Source organism: Corvus moneduloides, chromosome 19 (assembly GCF_009650955.1).
Source record: "Corvus moneduloides isolate bCorMon1 chromosome 19, bCorMon1.pri, whole genome shotgun sequence".
In the NCBI taxonomy this organism is placed as follows: Eukaryota; Metazoa; Chordata; class Aves; order Passeriformes; family Corvidae; genus Corvus; species Corvus moneduloides.
Genome location: NC_045494.1, coordinates 4819063 through 4840340, shown reverse-complemented (window position 1 = coordinate 4840340; position 21278 = coordinate 4819063). Strand labels below are relative to the sequence as shown.

Sequence of the window (21278 nt, the reverse complement as noted above, 5' to 3'; positions counted from 1 at the left end):
TTCAGAAAATCCTGAAGTAAAATATTTCAAGTATGGATGCCTTAAGTGGTGGTAAATAATTCAGTAAGAGTTGAAACACCCTCTGTAAGAAACACCAACATCTGCCACTGCTGCTGATTTTAGTGGTACTTGGGAGTGCCCCACACTTCTGAAAATTGGGCATTTCATTGAAGCCCTTCATCACACAGGAATGATGGCTCCTGTTCCCCTCAGCTGTGATCATTTCTGGACCACAGAAGATTTTTCCACCTATGTGGAGGTTCTTCACAGGAACCTGCATGGCCTTTGTCTTTTCCCATAGTGCTTTTTAAGATGTTCGAGAAAGGAAAATGTTGTTTTGCTTTGTTTTTTCACTTATCTTCTCTTTTCCTGAAATGGTCACAGAAAGGAGCTAATTCAGAAATCGAGCTGGAACAGTGGAATGCCCGATTCGCATGGCTACACGTGCTTTGAACCCAGCCACAGCAGAACAAGGATTTTTTTTCAAGCTTTCTTCTGGGGCATACTTGCTTCTTTCCCCCTTCTGTGCCTTGTACTTTGGTCCTGATCCCCTGCTCTCTCGTGGCTCCATCCTGATCCCTCTCTTCCTCGAGTCTGAGTCACAAGAGCAACAATCCTGCCTGCTCCAGCCTACTCAGTGCCTCAGCTGTTAGGGTAAAGCCCACGCTCTCGAGGGACTCACGTTTGAGTACAACCCCAGGATTGTCAGGGCTGTGGCTGGCAGTGCTGCCGAGGGGACAGTCTAAGGCTCTATTTTAATCTTCTGGAGCTCAGCCAAACACTGGAACGGAGCTGCCAGCACGAGGGGGGCCCTCCTGCTCACTGTGCCTGACCTCCCATCAGGAGAGGTGCTGGTGTGCTCCTTCTCAAACTACTAGGGCTCTTTCATTGCGCCTGACCTCCCATCACGAGTGCTACCAGGGATCCAGCTCCGACTACTGGGGCTTAACCCTGGCCCGGCTCCAGCACACGAGCAGCACGCTTCTTGTCTCCAGATGTAAGATGCACCGAGCGTAAATCCAGACTCAGCTGCAGGGGCTGTTTCAGGTACGTTGTAAAGCAGCCACAGGAGCGACGCCGACTGCTCGTCCTGTCTTAGAGACCTGGATGCATCCCCGCACGCTTTTTGAGCTTTAATTTGGGAGGATGCAAGCCAGCACTTCACGTGTGTTTGTGGTCCTAGCCTGAGTCTGTGCCCTGCAGCTGGCTCTGCAGCTTGGCTTCAAATCCACAGTCCTGTCCCATTGACTCCACAGCTCAGCCCCATAGGCAGTGACGAGAGACCTGGCTGTGCCGTGGGCCAAAGCCCGTACATAACTGCAAAGCCCAGCATGTCTTACCCTCTCCTAGATACCCACAGAAGGGAATTTTACAAAGACCCTGGCAGGGTGACGCCCAGCTCTGATGCTCAGCACTGCAGACCTCTCCTCCAACACGGGCAGCAAAGTACAGCAGCGCTGTCCTCCTGACTTACTCCTGGTTTGCCCGGAGTGCAAGACACCAGTCCATCCTGGCTTATCATAAATCACCACATCACCCTCTGTGCCAACGTGACACCCCATGCGACACTTACTTTTCATTGAAAGAGAAATGTATTTTACCAGCCTAAGTCAGTGTGTCCTTATTAACTTCACTGACGCCCGCCGGGTCAGCTCTAGAGCTGCACAGCTTTACACGAGATTTACACCTCAGCAGCCCGGAGCCTCTGATGCCGCTGCGGTGACCGAGCCTGCGGCAGGGGGCAAAGCTTTGTCCTGAGGAGGCTCGGTGGGGCTCGGTACCGGACACGGGCTGAGCCTGCCCTTCGCTGCGCCGATGTCCCGCCTGTGTCCGGTGTGGCACAGCGCGGGGCGTGCTCTGTGACTGGCGTGGGACAGCGCGGGGGTCACTGCCTGTGCCGTGCCCGGTGTGGGGACAGCCCGGGGTGTGCTCCGTGGCGGGGGTGGGAGCAGGACGGGGTGTGCTCTGTGATTGGCGTGGTGTCACTGCCTGTGCCATGGCCGGTACCGCGGTGTGCTGTGTGACTGGTGTGGGGACAGCCCGGGGGTCGCTGCCTGAGCCATGCCCGGTGTGGGGACAGCTCGAGGGTCACGGCCCGACTGTCCCCGGTGCCGCCGGCCCGTCCCCGCCGCGTCCCCTCACGCCCGCCCAACATGGCGTCCCGCAGGCGCCGCCGCGCCCCCTCCTGGCCAGCGCTGGGCAGTGGCGGCCCCGCGGGAGAGGTGCCGCCCTCAGGGGAGCGCGTGAAGGGGGAATCCCCCAAAAACCCCAAACGCGAATGGGATCCAAACCCCCACCGGTGCTTCCCGCAGCCGGGCCCGAGGCCCGGCAGGTCCCTACCCCAGCCGTGCTGAGGCTCATCCCGCGGGGATCGCGGCCTCTCGTTCGCCATCGGCGGCCTCCACGTCGCAGGTGTTGGCGCTCGGGACTCTGAGGTGAGTGATGGCCATGGCACCGGTGGGGTGGGACAGCAGCCTTGGGCTCCACACACAGCGTCAAACACAGGCCTGAACCCCCCAGAACCTGCAGCCATCACCACCAGCCTTCAACTCACGGTACAGGACTCTGTGTGCTGCCTTGGGCTGAAAAAGGCTTTCCGATAAAAAGCAGTCCGAAAACACCACTCTAAGTCACTGCGAAACAACTGACGTGAGAAAAATTGCAGGCGTTGTTCCTGGTGGATGAGGCATTTTGGCAGCTATGTGTCACCCGGACTCGGGAAGATGGCTAGCACAGGGATTCTTGGTAAAGCTAAACTCATAAAGATTGCTCCGTTTGAGTGATTGCATCACCACAGGTTCCTGAGTGACTCCAAACTCGAGATGCATATTTTAAATCTCCCCTGCTGTTGCTGATAAGTTGTTCCATATTCACCATATTACTTAGGACTTGCAAATGGGGCAGGTTTTTTTAGAACATAAATGTTCGTTGAATTAGATGGCCATAGCCACAGCAGGCCAAGCTCATCCCTGGCCCTTAATGCCATGGCAATCCATGGGTTTAACATTCAGGGTGAATTTAGCACTATTGACTTTCCCCCAACATTAATCCATGGTACGTGAAAAGAGATGGAGCTGCATAAGCTCAGATGGTAACGATTTCTGATTGAGCTTTGTGCTGGCTTTGGGTCCCAAGGTTTTCAAAGGACGATACTGCTGAAACTGTACTGCTTGTTCAAATTTATATTGGCATCAATACATACAGTTCTGGACTTACTCAAAGGCCACAGTTCTTGTATCTGCATCTGTCAAGGGAGGACTTGAGTAACAGTGTTGGTAAAATAAAAGGCTTATTGCAACAAGCTTTTGAAAGCAAATTCCCTCAGCTAGGCTTTTTATCCTTAAAATCAATCTGTAAACTCCCATAATATCAGAAAAAGGGGGAAACTCAAAAGGAAATTATCTCATGTACCGGTGTTCTGCATCCTGCAGAGACTGCACCCAGCATCCAGTATTGCATTGTTAAAAAAATTTCATAAAATTACATTTAAGGTGCCATATTTACCATTTATAGATAGAATATCCTTTACCATGTGATGATAGCTTTCACTTTGGAGCAAGTATGGAGTAAATAAGATCCGTGCTGTTGGGATGTGCAAGCTGATGGGAGACCCATTGTTTCTGTGACAGCTTTTTATTTCACTTTCAACCTGCTCTACAATATTTGCTAAATCAATTTACAGAAAAACCAGTTCAACCAATGCTGCAGGAAAGATATTTTAGTTTTGGCAATTAATTTTAAAAACAAACTGAAGATTCATTTCATGAGAGAGTGCAGCTGTCATGAGCCTCAGCCACCTGATTACAGTCCAAGTAGACAATAATCTAGTTTTCAGCTTTCATGTTAAAAATCTCATTTGAAGTGTGAAACTAATGTCTTTTCCTGGTATTTTTCTTGCTAGATGTCTCCACCATTTGTGGTTTAACCAATTATTTTAACTTTAATTCTTTGCCAAATTACTAGATTTACCACATACAGATCCCTATTAATGCATATTAATGCAAGTAGTAAAGTTCATCCTGTTCTGGAAGTTAGACTTCGGAAAGGATCCGTAGGGATTCATAAGAATGATTCAAGGGTTGGAAACTATACCTTAGAGCAAGATAGGTAACTCTTTCTAGTTCACTTAACCAAAAAGTGACTAAGAGCTATTAGTTCACATCTTGCTCAGTTCATGAGAAGGAGGGTTTGGATCATAGAGATGTCCTAACACGGACAAGAAATTCCTGTCTGAAACCCAGTGTCAGGGTACTGGAGCACTTTGGAGTGAAATAGGGAGTACAGTTAACTTTTGGAGAAACCTGCTGAAGACTGATTTGTCATTTGCACTCTTCAATGTGAAATTCATGTGGAAAGAACTAAGTGTCCCCATCCTGCTGTACATTTGGGTACATGTTTTCAGCACAATTTAGCCAGTGCTGCTGGTGTGACAGTTAATATCTCCTGTGCTTTAATCCATACAGGAATCATTTTGGTCTACATTGTCACCCAGTCTGAATACCCTGCGTGTTAGCAACCACCAAAGTGAGGCATAGTTTTAGCTTCCATGTGATGCTTTGCAATTCATTATTAGCTTGGTATTCTGTGGACTTTCATAACACACAGTCACTGCCCTTTTGTAATAAAAATCGACAGCTGTGGAAAAAATGGTTTAGTCGGGCTGCAGCTCTTCCTCTGTGGTGTTGTGTCCCTGTCCTGATCCGCAAGAACCCTCTGGAGGGTGCAGAGATCCTGGAGTAGTGCACCAATACCTTTCTGCTCCTACCCCAGTTTGGGGCACAAGGGGGTTCTCTGTTCAGTCAGGTTGTCATCGCTCAGCAGGGACAGTTGCCCAGATGGTGACCTTGCTGTCTGTGCAGTGCCCACCCAGGTGAGGGAGCATCTCCTCCAGCTCTGCATGCTAACTTTTCCCATTTTTGATTGGTCAATCCACTGAGACTTCTGAAAAGGTCATTGGAAAACTATTGGAAGTGTGATACTGTCTTAAATCTTCCAGCCTGACAAATACATAGCTCTACTTCTACCCTGTGCCCTCAAGGCTGGCAAGAAGGCACAGATTGAAAGTGCAAATTAACACGCTGTGAAGGTTGTTTTGGTGTGAATTGATGGGGGCAGGCAAAAATACATGTAGGAACACTGAGGCTACAGAATAAATAAATTGGGACTTTTTGCATCCGGTTCTATTGAAAATTGGGACAGAACTTCACTATTTGGAAGATGTGACAGACACTGGAAGTCAAGTGGCTCCAGTAAGAGTGTTGGTTCTGGGAGATGAGCAAAGGTTAGACCTGCCTTTTTGGATGCAGCTTGGCAGGAGTGAAAGTTGGCAGAGCTGAGCCATCAGGGAGCTCTTTAAAAATCCCATCCTTGCCCTTTGAGTTCTCTGGGTAATGCGTTTCCTCGGGCTGTGTGACTGTACACAGCAACACACCTTTAAGTACTTCCGTGCTGGGTTTGAGTATTGGCTCATGCTCTTCTTCAGTTGCCTGTGGGCAGATTTATAAATTATGTGCTGAGGCTTATTTCGTCTATGTGGTTTCTTGAAATATGCTTAAACTTAGGAGATATTTAGTCGGTGTCTTTGCCTCTTTAAAGACGTTCGGCTATAATATGTTACTCATATATTAGTTTTTGGGTTTTACAGAACCTCTTAAAAGCCTCTTGACCAGCAGATCTGCAGTAAAGGTCTGCTGGCCATAAAGCCTCCCCTCCTGCTGCCATCATGTGCTGCTTGTCAAAGTGCCCCTTCTTCCCTGGTTCATCAACTGAACATTGTTGGCAACAGTGAGCAGTTAAGTAGCTAAATGTCTATTCAAAGAGTGGCCTGCCAAATTATCAGTGCAGGCATATTTTTGTAAAGAAATAAGCAGCTCAACTTGTGGTAGCCATTGAGAAGCTGAGCTGCAAAAACATCAACACCACAAGGACACTGTATTTTTCTCCTGATTACAAACACGCTCCAATTATTTTGGAATTCTTCATGCCAGCTGAGGACTACAGGGCACTGACAGTAGAAGAGTTGTCCAGATGCCAAGGAAAAGAGAGAACTGTATATGTACTCCTGTCCTGAAATAGTAGAGGGCAGGGAGAAAGGCTGGGTAATGATTTGAAAGAATACATTCCCATAAACTTTCCAAGGGAATCCACAGATTGCTCCCACAACAGATACCTGCAATACTGAAAATATGTACAAAATCCAGATGATTTCTAAGTTCCCTGGTCTTCTTGTACCCTTTGCAGAGATCTGCAGATTCAGAACAACCTTTCTTTTAAGATAAAGATAAATGATTGCCTTTCAAATTAGCTGGGAAAGCCATCACATAATAAAGTGACTGCAATGGGAGCAATCCCTGTGCTTAGGGCCAGAGAGATAGTGGGCTCTGACATCTGACTAGGGTGGCCAGGCAGCAGACAAAGAGTAAACAAATAACTATAATAGAGACTTTGTTTGGGGTTATGTGGAAAACTCAAATCACTGTGTCTTTCTATAAAATGTGTAGACAGGCTTTCTTTACCTCTTACTATGTACCATTTCTGCGTGGAGACAACTCCTCTAGCTCTCAGCATTATTTAAAACTTTTTAATTCTCTGACAGTTCACAGCATTAGCTTTCTGAAAGAGACTGTGTTCATCAAAATGTAGGGAGCACAGTCTGTGTAGCCTTGTGCAGAGGCTGTGCAGAAGTTTCTCCTGGGTCATATCACAGAATGTGATGCTTTTAAGCCTTCTTTTTAAAGGCTTTTTTTCTGTTTTATCTGGAAAAAGAAAAAAATTGAGCATAGGGTGCTGAGGTACAGGTGTGCTGAGGCAAACCAGAAGATGGTTCTGTTTCATTCTCTGTCTTCTGTCCTGCCATCTGTTACCTCAAAGGTTTAACTTATGCTATAAATTTTTGAGGGAGCAAGGATGCCTTTTTCTTATACATTTGTACAACACCAAACATGGCTGGTCCACGTCCAAGCTTTTAGGTACTACGATAAAATAAATAATAAATCTTTCAAATTATATCTTTGTTTTATACTCCTGTGATCATCATGGGTGTGATGTCGTTTTATCGGCTGGAGAACCAAGACACAGATGGTCTCCGGTCAAAGTTATCAAGTATACCCTAATTGTGGCTGTGCTTTTTTAAACCACCTAAGAGCTGGTATTTCATACTGGGACTTCATGTGTTCAAAGCCCAGTTCCAGTTGGTCTGCATTGCAGCTGTTGTGAATGCACAACCTGCTATGAATGGAGCCCAAGTGAGGCTGCATAACTTAAGTGTTGTTGAAAATGACACATAGACATTAAGTGGCCACCTGTGGAGTTTTCAGTTGCTTTCATGCTACTGCACTGGGATTCATGGCAGAACCCAGGGAGAGAATTCATTTTTCTGTGATGATGTTCACTTCCTGCAAGTGCTGCCTTTATCTTCCTGCAATCTTCTGCTTGGGTCAGATAATCTAATTACTGTAACAGATCAGGGAATCCTGTTTCTGCTACAGTTTCCTTTCACTGTATATCCATGTCAGGTGCGCCAGCCCCAGCGCGGAAGTGAAAAAGGAAGTCCACACGCTGACTGGAGAAAGAAGTGTGGGGAACAAATAGCACTTGTTCAAATAATGAAAAGCTGTAGCATGAAGTGTGAGAACAATTCAGGGCTGCTTCTCAGACAATAATGGCACATGATAGAACATGGTCCAGTATCAAAAATGTGTTTCCTCCACACTGAGACAGTTCAGCTTCATTGCTTTGTATATCACACTTTTGACTAAAGGTAGTTGAAGGTCCTCTATCCATCCCCAGGGTGGGTATTTGCAAAGCAGAGATAAAACAGTGAGAAGCATTACAAAGGCAACAGTTATTGAAGAGTTACTTCCACTGTAATGAAATCAGAACATGCTATAAAATCCATGAGGCCCTGTGGTCTATCTCTACCAACATGATACTCTACAAAAGACAGGAACTGGTCCTCTTCTTGGTTTTGCTGTTTTGTGACCTTGGGCAAGCTGATTTGCTACTTTACTTGCTTTTATCTTCTCAAGTTTTGTCTGTGGTATCTGTAGAGATGATCAAAAATTCACACCCTGACCTGCTGTTAAACACATGCCCAACAGCCACTGCAGAGGGGTCCTGGTGACACTGCACTGACATTCACCTGATACATTTCATTGAAAGAGCACAGTGGCAGAAGGACCGAAAGGAGCTGAACTCAATAGAATAATCACTGAGCAAACACTGAGTACCCATAACATGGTACAGAAAACAGACTGGTTTGTATGAAGTCTGTTGGATTATCTTACTGATGGCTCTGATAATAAATCTCTTTGCAACATTACAGCTGTCCTTGTATACTACTGTAAACATGTTCTCGATGTTTTGAAAATTTTCAAAGCAGCCTTTTCCAACATTCTCAGTCCATATTATAATAGTCTTATCTCCTTGTACAAAATGGCTAGTGAATGATTTAATTTAAGCCAATCAAAGTCAACCTTCATTATGAGCAGCATGTTGCATGTGGCACTGCAGGATTTTAAAGCACTGACTGGGATTTCAGAGCTCAGTTTTCAGTTCTATCATGGATTTGTGCAACCATCTCTGTTCAGGTGGTGACTGGCTGCACCTCTGTCAAAAATGTGCCATGCAGCCCAGGTGGAGAATAGTCAGGCTGTCCTGGGCCTTTGGAGAGAGGGTGAGTCCTCTAGCCAGCCAAATCTGTCTCTTCAGAGACCTACCTCAGTAGGTTTGCCACTGGTTGAGCACATCAGGGTCCTACTGACTTGATAAACCGGACCTATGCCAGGACAATGATTCAGTGACAGGAACCTGTTCTGAGGGGTTTGCTCCTCTTGGACAGTTATTGGCAGCATCCCTGCTCAGGATACCTGTGTGTGCAATCATGCACGCTCCCATCTGCTGCTTTTTCATCAGCTAAGCAAACAGGGATCTCAGGGAATGAAGAGGCTAGATTGCTCTTTGTTGCTGTCTTTTGGAAGGCTCTGTTGCCCATTAAAATGCATGTGAGGTTTTTCTGTCACTTCACAGGCTTCTTGAATTAAACCCCTTCCAATGTCAGGATCTAAGCTGCAGGTTCAGGCTCTTACCTTTAAAATCTCTGCATTAAATGCCTTGTATCTTATCTGGTATAGCTGTTGAACTAATCAATAAACATTTTACTATTTACATTTATCCTTCCAAGCTGAGAGATCATGCGCCACTAGCATTGAAAAGGCTGAATTATTTTCCCTGTCATGCTTCTGAATAAAACTGACAGCTAGGAGATTGGAAACGTTCAGCCCGTGTTTTAATTTGCTGCAGGAAAGATTTATCAGACAGAGGTGAAGTCTTTGACCCAGTTTTGTCCTACTGGGGTCTCTCTGTACAAGCTGTGGAGGGAAGGGGAGGGTCCTAAGCACTGATATTTTCAGGTATCTCTTATTCTCCCAGTTACAGCCGGTGGGATTTTAGGGTAACTCATGGCTCGGTGCTGCAGCCTGAGCAGAGGTGTTGCAGGGCTGGTCAGGGATTGCTGCAGAGCAGGGCTCGGGGCAGGGGGAGGCCGAGCGCCTTGAGGTACCACATCCACTCTCAAGGAGCAGTCAGGGAAGCAGAGGATCCCTCAGGATGCTGCCGGCTGTAGCCCGAGCAGCTCCGCCGGCTCCAGCAGCTGCTCAGAGGGACTACGGCCAGGGGAAGGGCAGGGTGGGCCGGGGGCTGACAGAGCCGGGGGCGGGCAGGGCTGAGCCGGGTCCGGCCCAGGGCTGTGCTCCACGCAGGGAGCCGGCGGTCCGCGAGCCTGGGGGCAGGGCGGCTGTCTATTTTTAGTGAGGGTTTTATAGAGTGGATCCCTGCGGTCTGGCTCCACACTGAAATATTGTCCTAGTCTCAATGACATAAACACAGGGCCAGCCTGTGATCCTGGCGCCAGCTTCAGCTTAGGGAATGTGAATGAAAGTACCAGTGGGGTCCAGGCAAGAAGGAGAAGAAAAAAATCCCGACTGTAATTACAAATAAATCCCAAACCCTTTCGCTCTCATGGCTCACTTAGTACAGCAAATAGCCTCTGATTCTCTACAAATAAGTCCCAGCTTAGTTACTGACAGATCTACCAAGAGGCAGTTAATGGAATAATGACTAAGGGAAGCTTAGGGTAATTTACAAACAGTTCCCGGTGTTGGAGGGTGATTGCCCCCACCTCGCCCCCCTTCCTGCTCCCTTCAGGTCCTGCAGCAGTAAGCACCAGGCAGGACCTAAGCCTAGGCACACCAGGGCCCTCTTCGGCTCATCAGGGAAGGCTGCTATTTATTTATTTAATTATTTATTCAAGGGATCTCACACAAGAATGATGACAGGCAAACTCCAATATCTGTCTCCCTAGGGAGAGTAGTTTAGGTTATGGTCTGCAGAGCAAGGTTATTCCTACCTTCTTTTTTGATCAGAAAAGTGGGGAGATCTTAAGTGAAAGCGGCATAAAAAGCCATCCCTGCCATGAGATGCTTTAAATGCAGCATTCTTCCTTTTGCTTTTCTGCTACAAAGGCATCTCTCTTCTTTGAATCCCTTATCTCAGCCTGTTTCAAAACCTCGTATTTGAGTTGAAATGCTCATTTTGCTGACCAAAGTTAGCCTTCATGTTCAAAGTAGAGAGAACTCTTGTGGCACTTCCAGACTGGTCAATGCAATGCTCTTTTTTGTTTGATTTTGATCTTTTTGTCAATCAGAACAGGATCATGTGTCTTTGGAACACTACTCTGTCAAGAATGGGAGAAATGGGAAGGCTGTTCCTGCATGGGAGCAGTTGCACATGCATAGACACACACGTAAAGAGAACAAATAGTCAAAATATATGCCATTGTGTCTGGCATGTTATTGAACTGCTGATGTGTTTATTATGAGAACAAGTACTTCAGAGAGTGATGTGGCTTCAGGACACATGCTAGGCAGCAAAGATACTCAGCTGAAGTGTTATTATTTCAGTGTTGCTTGAAAGAAAATCATCCTGACCAATGTCTATGTGGGAAAGCCTAGCTGGTTGTTAGTCCTGTGATGGGTTGTTTTTTCTTCCTGTAGCATCCTAGTCTTTCCAAGTTTCTGTGTTCAAAAGAGGAGGATAACAGTCACTTGTTAATATTTTCTATTTGAAAGAAAAACACAAAGTCTTTATTCACGCTTTTCAGAGGAACTTGATTGTACATAAGCAAAGCTGTGCTGTGAGCAAAGCAGTAATTTGTGACTTCTCTGTGTGCTGTGGGGCTTTTTGTCATATTCCTGCTGTATCCTCCTATACCCCATGTCAATTCTTTTTTAGAGACTGTGGTGTTGTGGGATGTTGCTCAATACCCAAAAGCTTTTAACTCTATTGTGTAATTGATGTTTTGTGTAAACTGCAATGAAGGAAGGATATTTTTAAAAAAGGGGTGTGGGGGGAACAATATATTTAATGAGGATGAGTAAACACATCCAAGATGTAACTGTAGATATAAGAAAAATAAAAGCAGCTGGGGGGCTTCTGAGACATTGTTTGTCTTGAAAGTGATGAGAAGAGGCACCATCAAAAGACTTGTTTTACTACAGTCATGCTTCATTATGGGCAAGGAGAGTGTGGGGAAGGGGAGGGGTGGGGGTTCCCTACGTGACCAGGTTGCCAGAAGAGAGAACCTAACTCGTTTGCATGGCCTAATTAATCCCTGAACCCAGTCAAAGCCTGAGTCAGAGGGAGAGAGCAAATGTCAGATCTGTGTCTGGGAAGCCTAGATTCATTATTTTACTCGCCTGGGTCCCTTTGCCTTCAGACGCAAAGACTTGAAACTCCCAAGCCAAAAAAACACATCCCAGAGATTCCTACTGAACATGAGCAGGTTTGGAATCAGTCTCCTTTGTGTCTGTTTCTGTAACTGAATTAATCCCATACCCCCATGAGTGTGCCTGTTTCGTCATTTGTGAGAGAAAGGGGAAATCATTCCGTGTGCCACTAAAGGTACAAGTTTCTTTGAAAAGTATCCTATTGAACATAGAGCTTTTCACAGCCAGCCCAGCCACTGTGAGTTTGTATCTTGGGACATTTTGTAGTGGCTGCAGAGATAATGCTATGCACACAACTCTGGCTGATCATTGTGATCTACTTCTTTTTGAAGAGATCAGATTCCCTGAAGGGATAAAGCATAAGAAGCTGGAAAGGAGTGATAATACAAAATGCTCGGGAATGACATGCAGTTTAATCTTTTTCTAGTTACTAAAGCTCCTTCATCCTTGTGCATTTTCTAGCCGGAGCAAATTTAAAGAATTTCTCATAAGGCAGTGGTTCTGAATTTGTGGGACCTTCTGCTGCTGCACTAATTCTCAAGGGAAAGCCCTAGTCAGGAGTTGTTTTATGTAACAGGCTAACTTCTGCTCTTTTATTACACTGTAGCCAAGATACTTTTTGTGAGCAGAAAGTGCAGCCATTCTACATTTAGTCCAGGATTTCTGAGTCAGATTCATTTGGGATCCTGTTCCCCCAGCTCTCTGATCAGGATTAGACCCTGCCCCTTGGACTTTGTACTTCCACAAAACCCATGAGTCTCTTGGAACATTTTACACCAGAATCTGAGGCGACATTTACTGAATGCAGGGGACCCGGGAGCTTAGGACTGAGTTGATAGAAGTACTTTTAAAGCAAGTTTCAGTTTTCCTTCATTCATAACCAACAGGCTAAATATGATGTAATCGGATTTATTTTTTCCTCTTCACCCCCACTGGAGCCAGGAAAATGAAGTAGTTGAGAGAAAAGGGGTTGTCATTTTCAGTCAAGCAGTCATTCATCACGTAGCATTAGACAATTAGCAATAAAACATTTGAAGGGCTCCATTGGTGCTAAAAGGGCAAGGGGGTCTTTTTAAATATCAGAGGTGAGAAATGTTATGTATCAGGGTTATTCAGTAGCTGGCATCAATGAATCATTCCCATGCACACAGGGCTGGATTGAGGGGGGGTTGCTGTATTTTTCGCTTCATTGAATCTTTGTCCCTCAGTTGTCTTTAGTATTCTATAAAAAAAATTAGTAAAAACCTGGCTTATTTCAATAGATGTTTATCTTAATGACCAGTCTGGCTAAAAAGAATAAATACATTCCTACTTGCCCTGTGTGTATATATGTAATATATGCTGCCACAGGGAGTTTGTTTGGATAAACAATGTCACCTGTGTGGAAATTCAGATTCCCATCAGGAGCCATTCCTTGTAAATATAAGTGTCATTTTTTAACATAAAAATTACCTTGGTTTCTGTTTCATCATTTCCAATTCTCCCACTGGCCTCCCTCTCAGTAATGAATTGGTCTGCACACTGTGAGACGCTGGTCTCTTCTCTTGACTGCTGAGATGTTAGGATTCGGCACAGAAAGTAGGATCCTTAGGTGAGGTAGAGGAGGGGGAGGATTTAGAAGAACTTTGGGTTTCCTCTGTTGCAAGCCTTTTGCACAAATAAATAAATAAAACTTAATTCCTCTGAGTGGAGTTGTAGCCAAGAAAACTCTGTTCTGAGAGATTCAGATTTACGGCAGAAGACACTGCTGAGAGAAAAAGCAAGAAACAGAGACAGTGGAGTTCCACCTCCCATGATATATAGAGCCAAGGGAGGTATAAATACCCGTCAGTTCCCGGACCCTCTTTTAAAAAAAAGACAAACACCCAGGATCCTGTCTCTGGCTGGCTTGCAGCAAGGCGCCCTCATAAAAGCTAAGATAAACAGTTTATCAGCAGATGAATGCACAAGCTCTGGTCTAAAGACAAAGGTCTATACCTCAGATGCAGAAGCAAGTGAGTTGAGAATCAAGGAGGCACAGTACACAAGGATGTAATGAGAAAAAAACAGCAATTTTTTAGGGACTTTTTTTTTAAGGCGATGGATACATCTATGTATAGCTGTACTTAAAAGACTAAGAAATAACTTTTTTTATTTGTGGGGTCTCCTTTTTTGTTGTTGTTTTTATCTTCATTGCTTTAATGCATTAGCCATCTTAGGATTTACTCCACTATAAAACATTCATCCCAGAGCTTGTTTTCAAAATCTATTATTTATATATTATTTATCACTGCAGATACAGGTTCTTGGCCAAATGTATCCTTCCCTGTCTCCATTCTGTTGGGATTTCAAGGTAGAACTTTGCTCTCTCAAAATATGTTTTACCTTCCAAAGTTTTTGATTCAAAACTATTTTCCTTCAGAGCAGCTGATCACCTGCTAACGTCATCATCCTTAGGACAGTCCTTATTCTGTGTATCAGGAAAGGGGCAGGGAAATGGATGAGGTACCTTGAGACAGAGACATTTCAAAGATCTCCCTGAATCTTTCCATACTAAAGAATGTAGTTTCAAAGTAGTAGAATGGTGATTTTCTACCAGTGGTACATGGATTCCTGGGAAGGTCATACATGGCCCTTGATAGCTCATAATGTAGATTTGTCATCTGATATATTTGGACTATGTAAAATGGCTGCAAGCTGTTCATCTCCTTTAGAATTTCTTTAGGGATTCACAGTTTTAAAAAAAGAATAGAAAAGGAGTTCCTTACAAAATTTATACAGGTGTATAAAGGAGGAGGACATTGGTCTAGCAGCTTGCTAGGACCTAAGACTAAAATTGAAGTGATTTTAATTCAGTTGTCTGCTCTTTCAAACACAGGTTTCCTCTACAATTTTAGTAAAACAGGAGTCTCTTCCCTCTGCATTGTTACATTGATACTGGTAGCATCGAATCAAACTCTCCAACACCTCCATGAAAGAGAAAAGGATTAGCATTCCTGCTCTACAGATAAGGAAAGGCCGAGCTATGAAATGTCCTGCCCAAAGCCATATGAGAAATTTGCATGACAGTTGAGCAGAGGACTCATTTGGTTATGTTGTTGGTTTTCCCTTCCTTTCCTTAGCAGTCATTTAATGCCACTGAATTTTTTAAAACTATAAGCAAAAGGCAATGAGAGCATGATTTAAATAATCTTTTAAGCGTAAGGGAAGCAAGAATAGTTGTAAGGAAGCCTCCACTCCTAAGGAAGGCACAGCTTTCCCAAGCACACCTGGCTTAGTTCTTCCTCATCCCAGTTCTGTAGTGTTTTATTACTTTCTTTGAGATTCCCTCCGTGTTTTAGAGTGGTGCATGCATCATGCCTGAGATCATTGCTTGCAGACCAGGCTAATTTGACACCATGGGCTGAATTCAGAGGGATGTCCCTGAGTCCTGGGTTAGGTGAAGTAGGTCAGGCTATTTTCTGTTAGTAGATTTAACAGGAAACTGATCTATTCTGAATTGTTTCTGTCCATCCTTGCTGCTGTGGACTGAAGTCAGCTGCTCACATAATGTGTTTTCAGAGCTGTGCCTCCAGAGCCGTGCAGGCTGCATTCCTCTTCTCTCCTCATCAGCAATGTGACCCCAAAGAAGTGGCATCTTACTCTTGCCCACATTGGCTTCCTGTGTGCCTTGAAAGTTGTATTTGCTTTGTCTACTGAAAAAACACATTTTTACTACTGACAGCACTTCAGAACCAAGACAGCTGAGGCAAAGGGAGTTGTTCTACTCTGCTTCATGCACCACTCCCAACAGAACGACCAGCTAAGACCTCTATGAGCTGCTGGCCTCTCTCCCTATCCCAGGAAGGGCTGGCATCATACACAGACCTTGGATCATGCCCTTTACCTCCAGGTTTCATTTACTGCTGTTTTCAGCAAGCCTTGGAATACACCCGTTTCTTTTCCTTCTGACTTAGAGGCCTCTGGCAGAGTTACTGGCAGCTCTTCCCCAGTCCTGCTGTTAGCCATTCCACCAAGAAATTCTTGGGCCACAAGTGACTTCTGTCACTTCTACATCCCTCGAGCTTTCATGGCCTCTCCAGGAGCCCAGTGCACCTGGGGTGAGGCAGACACCCGCACTTGAGGAATTACTGAGCCCCAGCTTGCTCTGCTCAGAGCAGATCTGGGGCTTAACGAGGGACAGAGAGGCTTAAAGAGCCTCATTCCAGAAACATTTAGTCGTACAGGTAACTCAGTTGAGAAGGAAAAGGTTTTGTCTTCCAGTCCTTGCTTAGGGTCACAGTTTTGAATGTGGAATCTTAAACATCTGGCATGGAATAGATGGAACATAGGCCTTATCAGCTTTGCTTTTTAGATTTAAGAGACGGGTAGTTAAAGAATTGGTTTCAAATACCAGCTGGGTAAAACTGAATTTATTATTAAAAAATAAGTACAAGCCATTAGATGTAACTTCTGAATTTTTGGTTCTGTTCTGTTTCTGAGGTGTGGCTTCTCACATCCACGGACAACTTTTGTACCAAATTTCAGCAATGGAAGTTTATCACGTTCTGGGTGAAGGTAGACACCTCAACTTGCAGATGGAAAAAAATTGTAATAAAACTCCAGCAAATCTTTGACTGACATTGTAGCAGCAAGTGTCACTGTGAGGCTCTTCCACAGTGTTGACCTTAGGTCATTTTGCCATCTTTTTCATGTAATTTTTTTCAGTTATGTGTTATTTATAAAATGCCCTATATGTTCTGGAATAAAGCAAAGTTAAGAGTTGTTTTAAATTGAAAATTGGGAGTGAAAATAGTTGAAAAAATGTAATTTTTATAAAAAAACACCCAATCTTGGTAATATGATCTATGTCTTACTTTCATAATGAACCTAAATTTGAAGGTTAAGATTTAAACAAATGCATAAATAATTTAGGTGAAATGGCTTAGCTTCAGTCCCATTAAACTTAGGCTCCTAAGTGCCTAAATAGCCTGCAGGAATGGGAATCAAGCACATCAGGAAATTTTATTCAAACCATAATAGACCCTTACAGCCGTGCTGCCTGCCACACCATGTAAGTGCTCTTTGCGAGACAGCAATTCTGCCATGGAAGTGGCATTTAGTATCAAATTGTTTTATGTATCTGCCATTGAGGCACTTTCCATCTTTCCTGTATGGATTGAGGGTGTAACTGGAAATTGCGTTTCTGACTGAGAAGTCTTAGCGAACTCCATAGAAAATCACCAAGCAAGTGCTTCGGAGGGCAGCGGGGCCGGGCAGTCTCCCGCAGCACCCGCTATGAGAGCCGAGCTCCCGGGCTCCTCTCGGGGGACCGCAGGTCCGTACGCGGGGTCCCACCCGGCCGTAGGCCCCGAGGTGCGCGCGGAGTCTGCGGGAGCCACCTCCTTCCATCCGTAGCACCCCAGGGCTCTGCCCGCCGCTGCCGCTGCCCGCGCTCGCCCGCGCGGTGCGGGAGGCTCTTCCCGAGTTTCTCCGGCGCCGAGGGCATCCCGCCGCTCCGCGCTGTCCCGGTGCCCCCCGCCCGCCCGCGGGCAGTCCCCGGCCCGGCGCCACCAGCAGAGGGCTCGCTCCGCCCGGGAAGCCGCCCGGCGGCGCCGGGGCCGCAGGCAAAGAGTCCGCAGCGGCCCCGCGGGCGGGCAACGCGCGCCGCGCCCATGTGCGCGCCTGGGCAGGCGGCCCCCGGCGGCCGCGCAGCGCAGGCCGGGGCGGGACGGCGCGGGCAGCCCGCGGAGCGCCGGGAAAGCCGCCACCCTCCGCAGGCGGCCGGGCCGCGCTCCTACGCCGGGCGGGCGGGAGAGGCCGCGCTCCGCGCCCACGGGAAGAGCGGCGGGGCGAGGCCGAGCCCGGAGCCGGCGGCGGCGGCCCGAGGAACGGGCGCCCGACCGGGCGAAGCTGCTGACGGCTGCCCCGGGCAGGGCAGCATCTCCCGGGGCGCGGCGGCTCCCGTGAGCGGCGGCGTGCGGAGGGCGGGGGGGAGGCGGCGGCTCCCGCCTCAGCCTTCCCCAGCAGAGGGTGCCTGCCGGTGGGAAGGGGGAAGCCGCGCTCTCCTGGACTTTTGTGGGAGTGGGGGTTGTGTTGTGTGTGTGGGGTTTTTTTAAGGGGGGTGGGGTGGGTTAGGAGAGAGTCTGTGGTTTCCATGGAGATGAAGCTGAAAGTGCAGGAAATTTAAAGGCTTTGGGTCCTTGCAAAGCAGACAAACTGGTGCCAACGTGCGTGGCTGCTGTTGCTGCTGAGGAGGCTGCTTTGCAAACGGCGGAGAGAAGCGGGGAGGAAGAATCGGCAGCAACTTCTTCCACACGCACGGGCAGACAACGAGGAGCGGCAGCAGCAAGCAGAACTCGCAACAAAAAGAGGCATCTCCCGTTCCCGGGAAGGGCGAGAAAAAGCAACAGCAGCAGAATTTTGGAGCGGCTCCACCAGGAGAAATTTTATAGAGAAGCCTGCAAGACAGCGTGTTTGCAGGGGGCTTGTTCTCCGGGCTTATCAGGGGGCTGTCTTTGCTGGTGGTGCGGCGAGTGGAGGTGATCCCCCTCAAAGACGAGCTATTTTGGATATCCCCGTACAAGTTTTCTGATGTATTTGCTTGCACCTTCTTCCCCTGCTGTTTGGTGAATCCAGCCCCCCTTTCCCCCCCCCCCCCCCACCGGTCTCCCAAGGATGGATCATTCCCAGTGCCTTGTGACTATATACGCCTTGGTGGTTCTGCTGGGTCTCCGGCTAGAGCAGGGCGCCTGCCAGCACTATCTGCACATCCGACCGGCTCCCAGCGACAACTTGCCCTTGGTGGATCTAATCGAGCACCCGGACCCTATCTTTGACCCCAAAGAGAAGGATCTTAACGAGACCTTGCTAAGGAACCTCATGGGCGGACACTTCGACGCCAACTTCATGGCTGTTTCCCTGCCCGAGGACCGGCTCGGAGTGGACGATCTAGCTGAGCTGGACTTGCTGCTCAGGCAGAGACCCTCGGGAGCGATGCCCAGCGAAATCAAAGGGCTGGAGTTCTACGACGGGCTGCAGCCGGGCAAGAAGCATAGGCTAAGCAAGAAGCTGCGCAGGAAGCTGCAGATGTGGCTTTGGTCCCAGACCTTCTGCCCGGTTCTATACACGTGGAACGATCTCGGCAGCCGCTTTTGGCCCCGGTATGTCAAAGTGGGCAGCTGCTACAGTAAAAGGTCTTGTTCAGTCCCCGAAGGCATGGTTTGCAAACCTGCCAAGTCCGTGCATTTAACGATCCTGAGGTGGAGGTGCCAGCGCCGGGGCGGGCAGAGATGCACATGGATACCCATCCAGTACCCTATCATTTCGGAGTGTAAATGCTCCTGCTAGGGCTGGCACTTCCCTTCGCGCCCCTTCTCCAGCGGACTCACGTGGACCTTTGCTGCAACAGAAATAAAAGACATTTGCTTTCTGGTTAACGTTGTAATGCACTGTAACGTGTAGGAGAATGTATATTGTGTGTATATATGGCACCGGTTTAATACACTATTAAAAGGTCAGTATTATACGTGAAATAATCAGCGTCTACTGTATTTTCAAGACTATTACCCTGATCGTTGCTAATGTATCTTTTTTTTTTTTTTTTTTTTTTTGGTATTTATATTCCAGAGAAAAGTTGCTTCGCTTTGGCGAAGTAGGTTTTTCTGTTGGGTGGGGTTTTTTTAATAAAAGGTTTAAAAAATACAAACCAAACTTTTTGATAAGAAAACTTTTAAAGCTATTTTCCATTATTCGGAAAGCGTGTGTGTGAGGGGTTTTTTTTTCCTTACGGACTTTAGATTTAAAATAAAAATGAATAAACGCCTAGAGCACAATGTTATTGTAAATAGAGAGAACAGTTTGAATGACTTAATCCTATGTAAATGAAGAGTATCTGCTATTTATTCTTTATATCCTTGTAGTAAAAAGTGCAGTGCAGAATTAAAAGTCAACCACTAAAACACGAGCCGTTTGGATTCTGTTTGCTTTTTGGTTTGGCCGCCGTCGGGGGGGCTTTCTTCTGTCTCCTCCTCGTTCTCCACGCTCAGCAGGACGTTTCGTGGTGGCAGGGGGAGGTGGAAACCTGCTCACGACTCTGTTAGAGGGGCTCTGCGGCACCTACACCGTCGGAGTGCCGCGGGCTCCGGCCCCGCAGGATGGAGGGCGGCCGGCGGGGGTTCCCTCCGCTCCGCGCTGCGCTGTTCCTCGCGGAGCCGCGCAGCCCCGGTGAGCTCGGTGGCAGCTGCTTGGGGATTTTTCTTTTAACCGCTTGACATTTCATTTACAACGGGACACGTGTCTTTCACACCTACCATTGTGGTGGGACACTGCTGAAACTTGACCCCTGGGCTTTGAGGGGTTTCAGCGCAGACACGTTATTAGCCTGATCCTGTGGCAGCCCCGCACACCGCCGGGCCCGGCCCGGTTAACTCTTTGGGCTCCCGCCCGCCCCGGGCCATCGCCACCCTGACGGGCTGTGCGGGGCTCGGAGACTGAACCCCCTCCCCCGAGCCTGCTCTCTCCAGGCAGCCCGGGGAGGACCGTGCCCTGCAGCCGGCGAACGCCGAGCTCTGCAGCCGGGGGGGCACCGGGCTGTGCCGCCCGTGCTGCCGCGAGCTGCTCGAGCCCCGCCGCCGCCCGCTCCTAGCCCGCCCCCCGGGGCCGTCCCCGCCCGCCCCCCGCTCTCCGCTCTCTTCTCCCCTGTCCCTGCTCCCCGCGGTGCTGCGGAACGACCCGACCCGGCCCGGCCCGGCCGGCGGGGCTACGCAACTGTCCCGCGGCTCCGTCGGGACCCGGCCCAATTAGCGACGTGTTTGACTTTTACGTGCCGGGAGAGCCGACGGTTCGTATCTCATAGATACCAACTGCGAAAACAAACCCTCCACGTGTTCTTCAAAGGGTCCCTGACAGTGCAGGAAGCCTTCTCCTTACTTATCTCGGGTGTCAAAAAATACTTTTTTTAAATGTCTCCTCCAAAACTCGGAGGGAATCTATGCTAATCATTTTAAACCCGTGGGTCTTTCATTGAGACAAGCCAGCCCTGCTTTCTCTAACGCTTAGTTTGGTATCTCCGAATGCATATTCATTCCCTCGCTCAGTGTCTCAGTGCGTTTTACCGCCCGTCTCTTTGCTCTACTTTCAATAGTTTTGGGAGGGGGGGAGAAAATCAGATCTTGGGACATTTAGGGTATTCATTAACCTAGTGAAGAGGAACAGAGGCATTATTACTCACATAGAAGGCACCCTGCCCCCATGTCTATCTAAGGGTTCATTGTAAAAGGATTAAAAGTTAAAGACCTTCATCTTATGATTCTTTCATTTAATCTTCGTGGCGCCTGAAAGACATGCTGGATGGATGATCACATTTAAAATATTCCTAATGTCGGCTACCTTAGGACTCCAGGCAGGGCAAACAAACGTAATTTATTTCCAGAAGAAAGGGTATATTGAGATGTTTAAGTTTATGAACCGCCATTACCATGTATATTTGTTAGGTTCTGACAAATACCCAAATAACATTAAAATCAGCTATTCATC

At 47.3% G+C, this 21278-nt stretch overlaps 1 protein-coding gene and 1 long non-coding RNA gene across 2 annotated transcripts in view; both read left to right on the top strand.

The window, feature by feature from the left end:
* Window positions 1–2257: 2257 nt before the first annotated feature.
* The window catches only part of LOC116453666, a 30971-nt gene continuing 11950 nt past the window's right edge, over window positions 2258–21278 (top strand). Inside the window, exon 1 of the long non-coding RNA XR_004243890.1 lies at window positions 2258–2435. This is a non-coding gene — a long non-coding RNA (uncharacterized LOC116453666). The remainder of the gene's footprint in view (window positions 2436–21278) is intronic.
* NOG (noggin) lies at window positions 17860–19707 on the top strand. Its single transcript, XM_032129359.1, has one exon. The coding sequence runs from the start codon at window positions 18420–18422 to the stop codon at window positions 19089–19091; it is 672 nt and encodes a 223-aa protein (XP_031985250.1). The 5' UTR covers window positions 17860–18419; the 3' UTR covers window positions 19092–19707.

Excerpts from the sequence above, each read along its gene's own strand:
- NOG (XM_032129359.1), top strand. The coding sequence starts at position 18,420 with ATGGATCATTCCCAGTGCCTTGTGACTATATACGCCTTGGTGGTTCTG.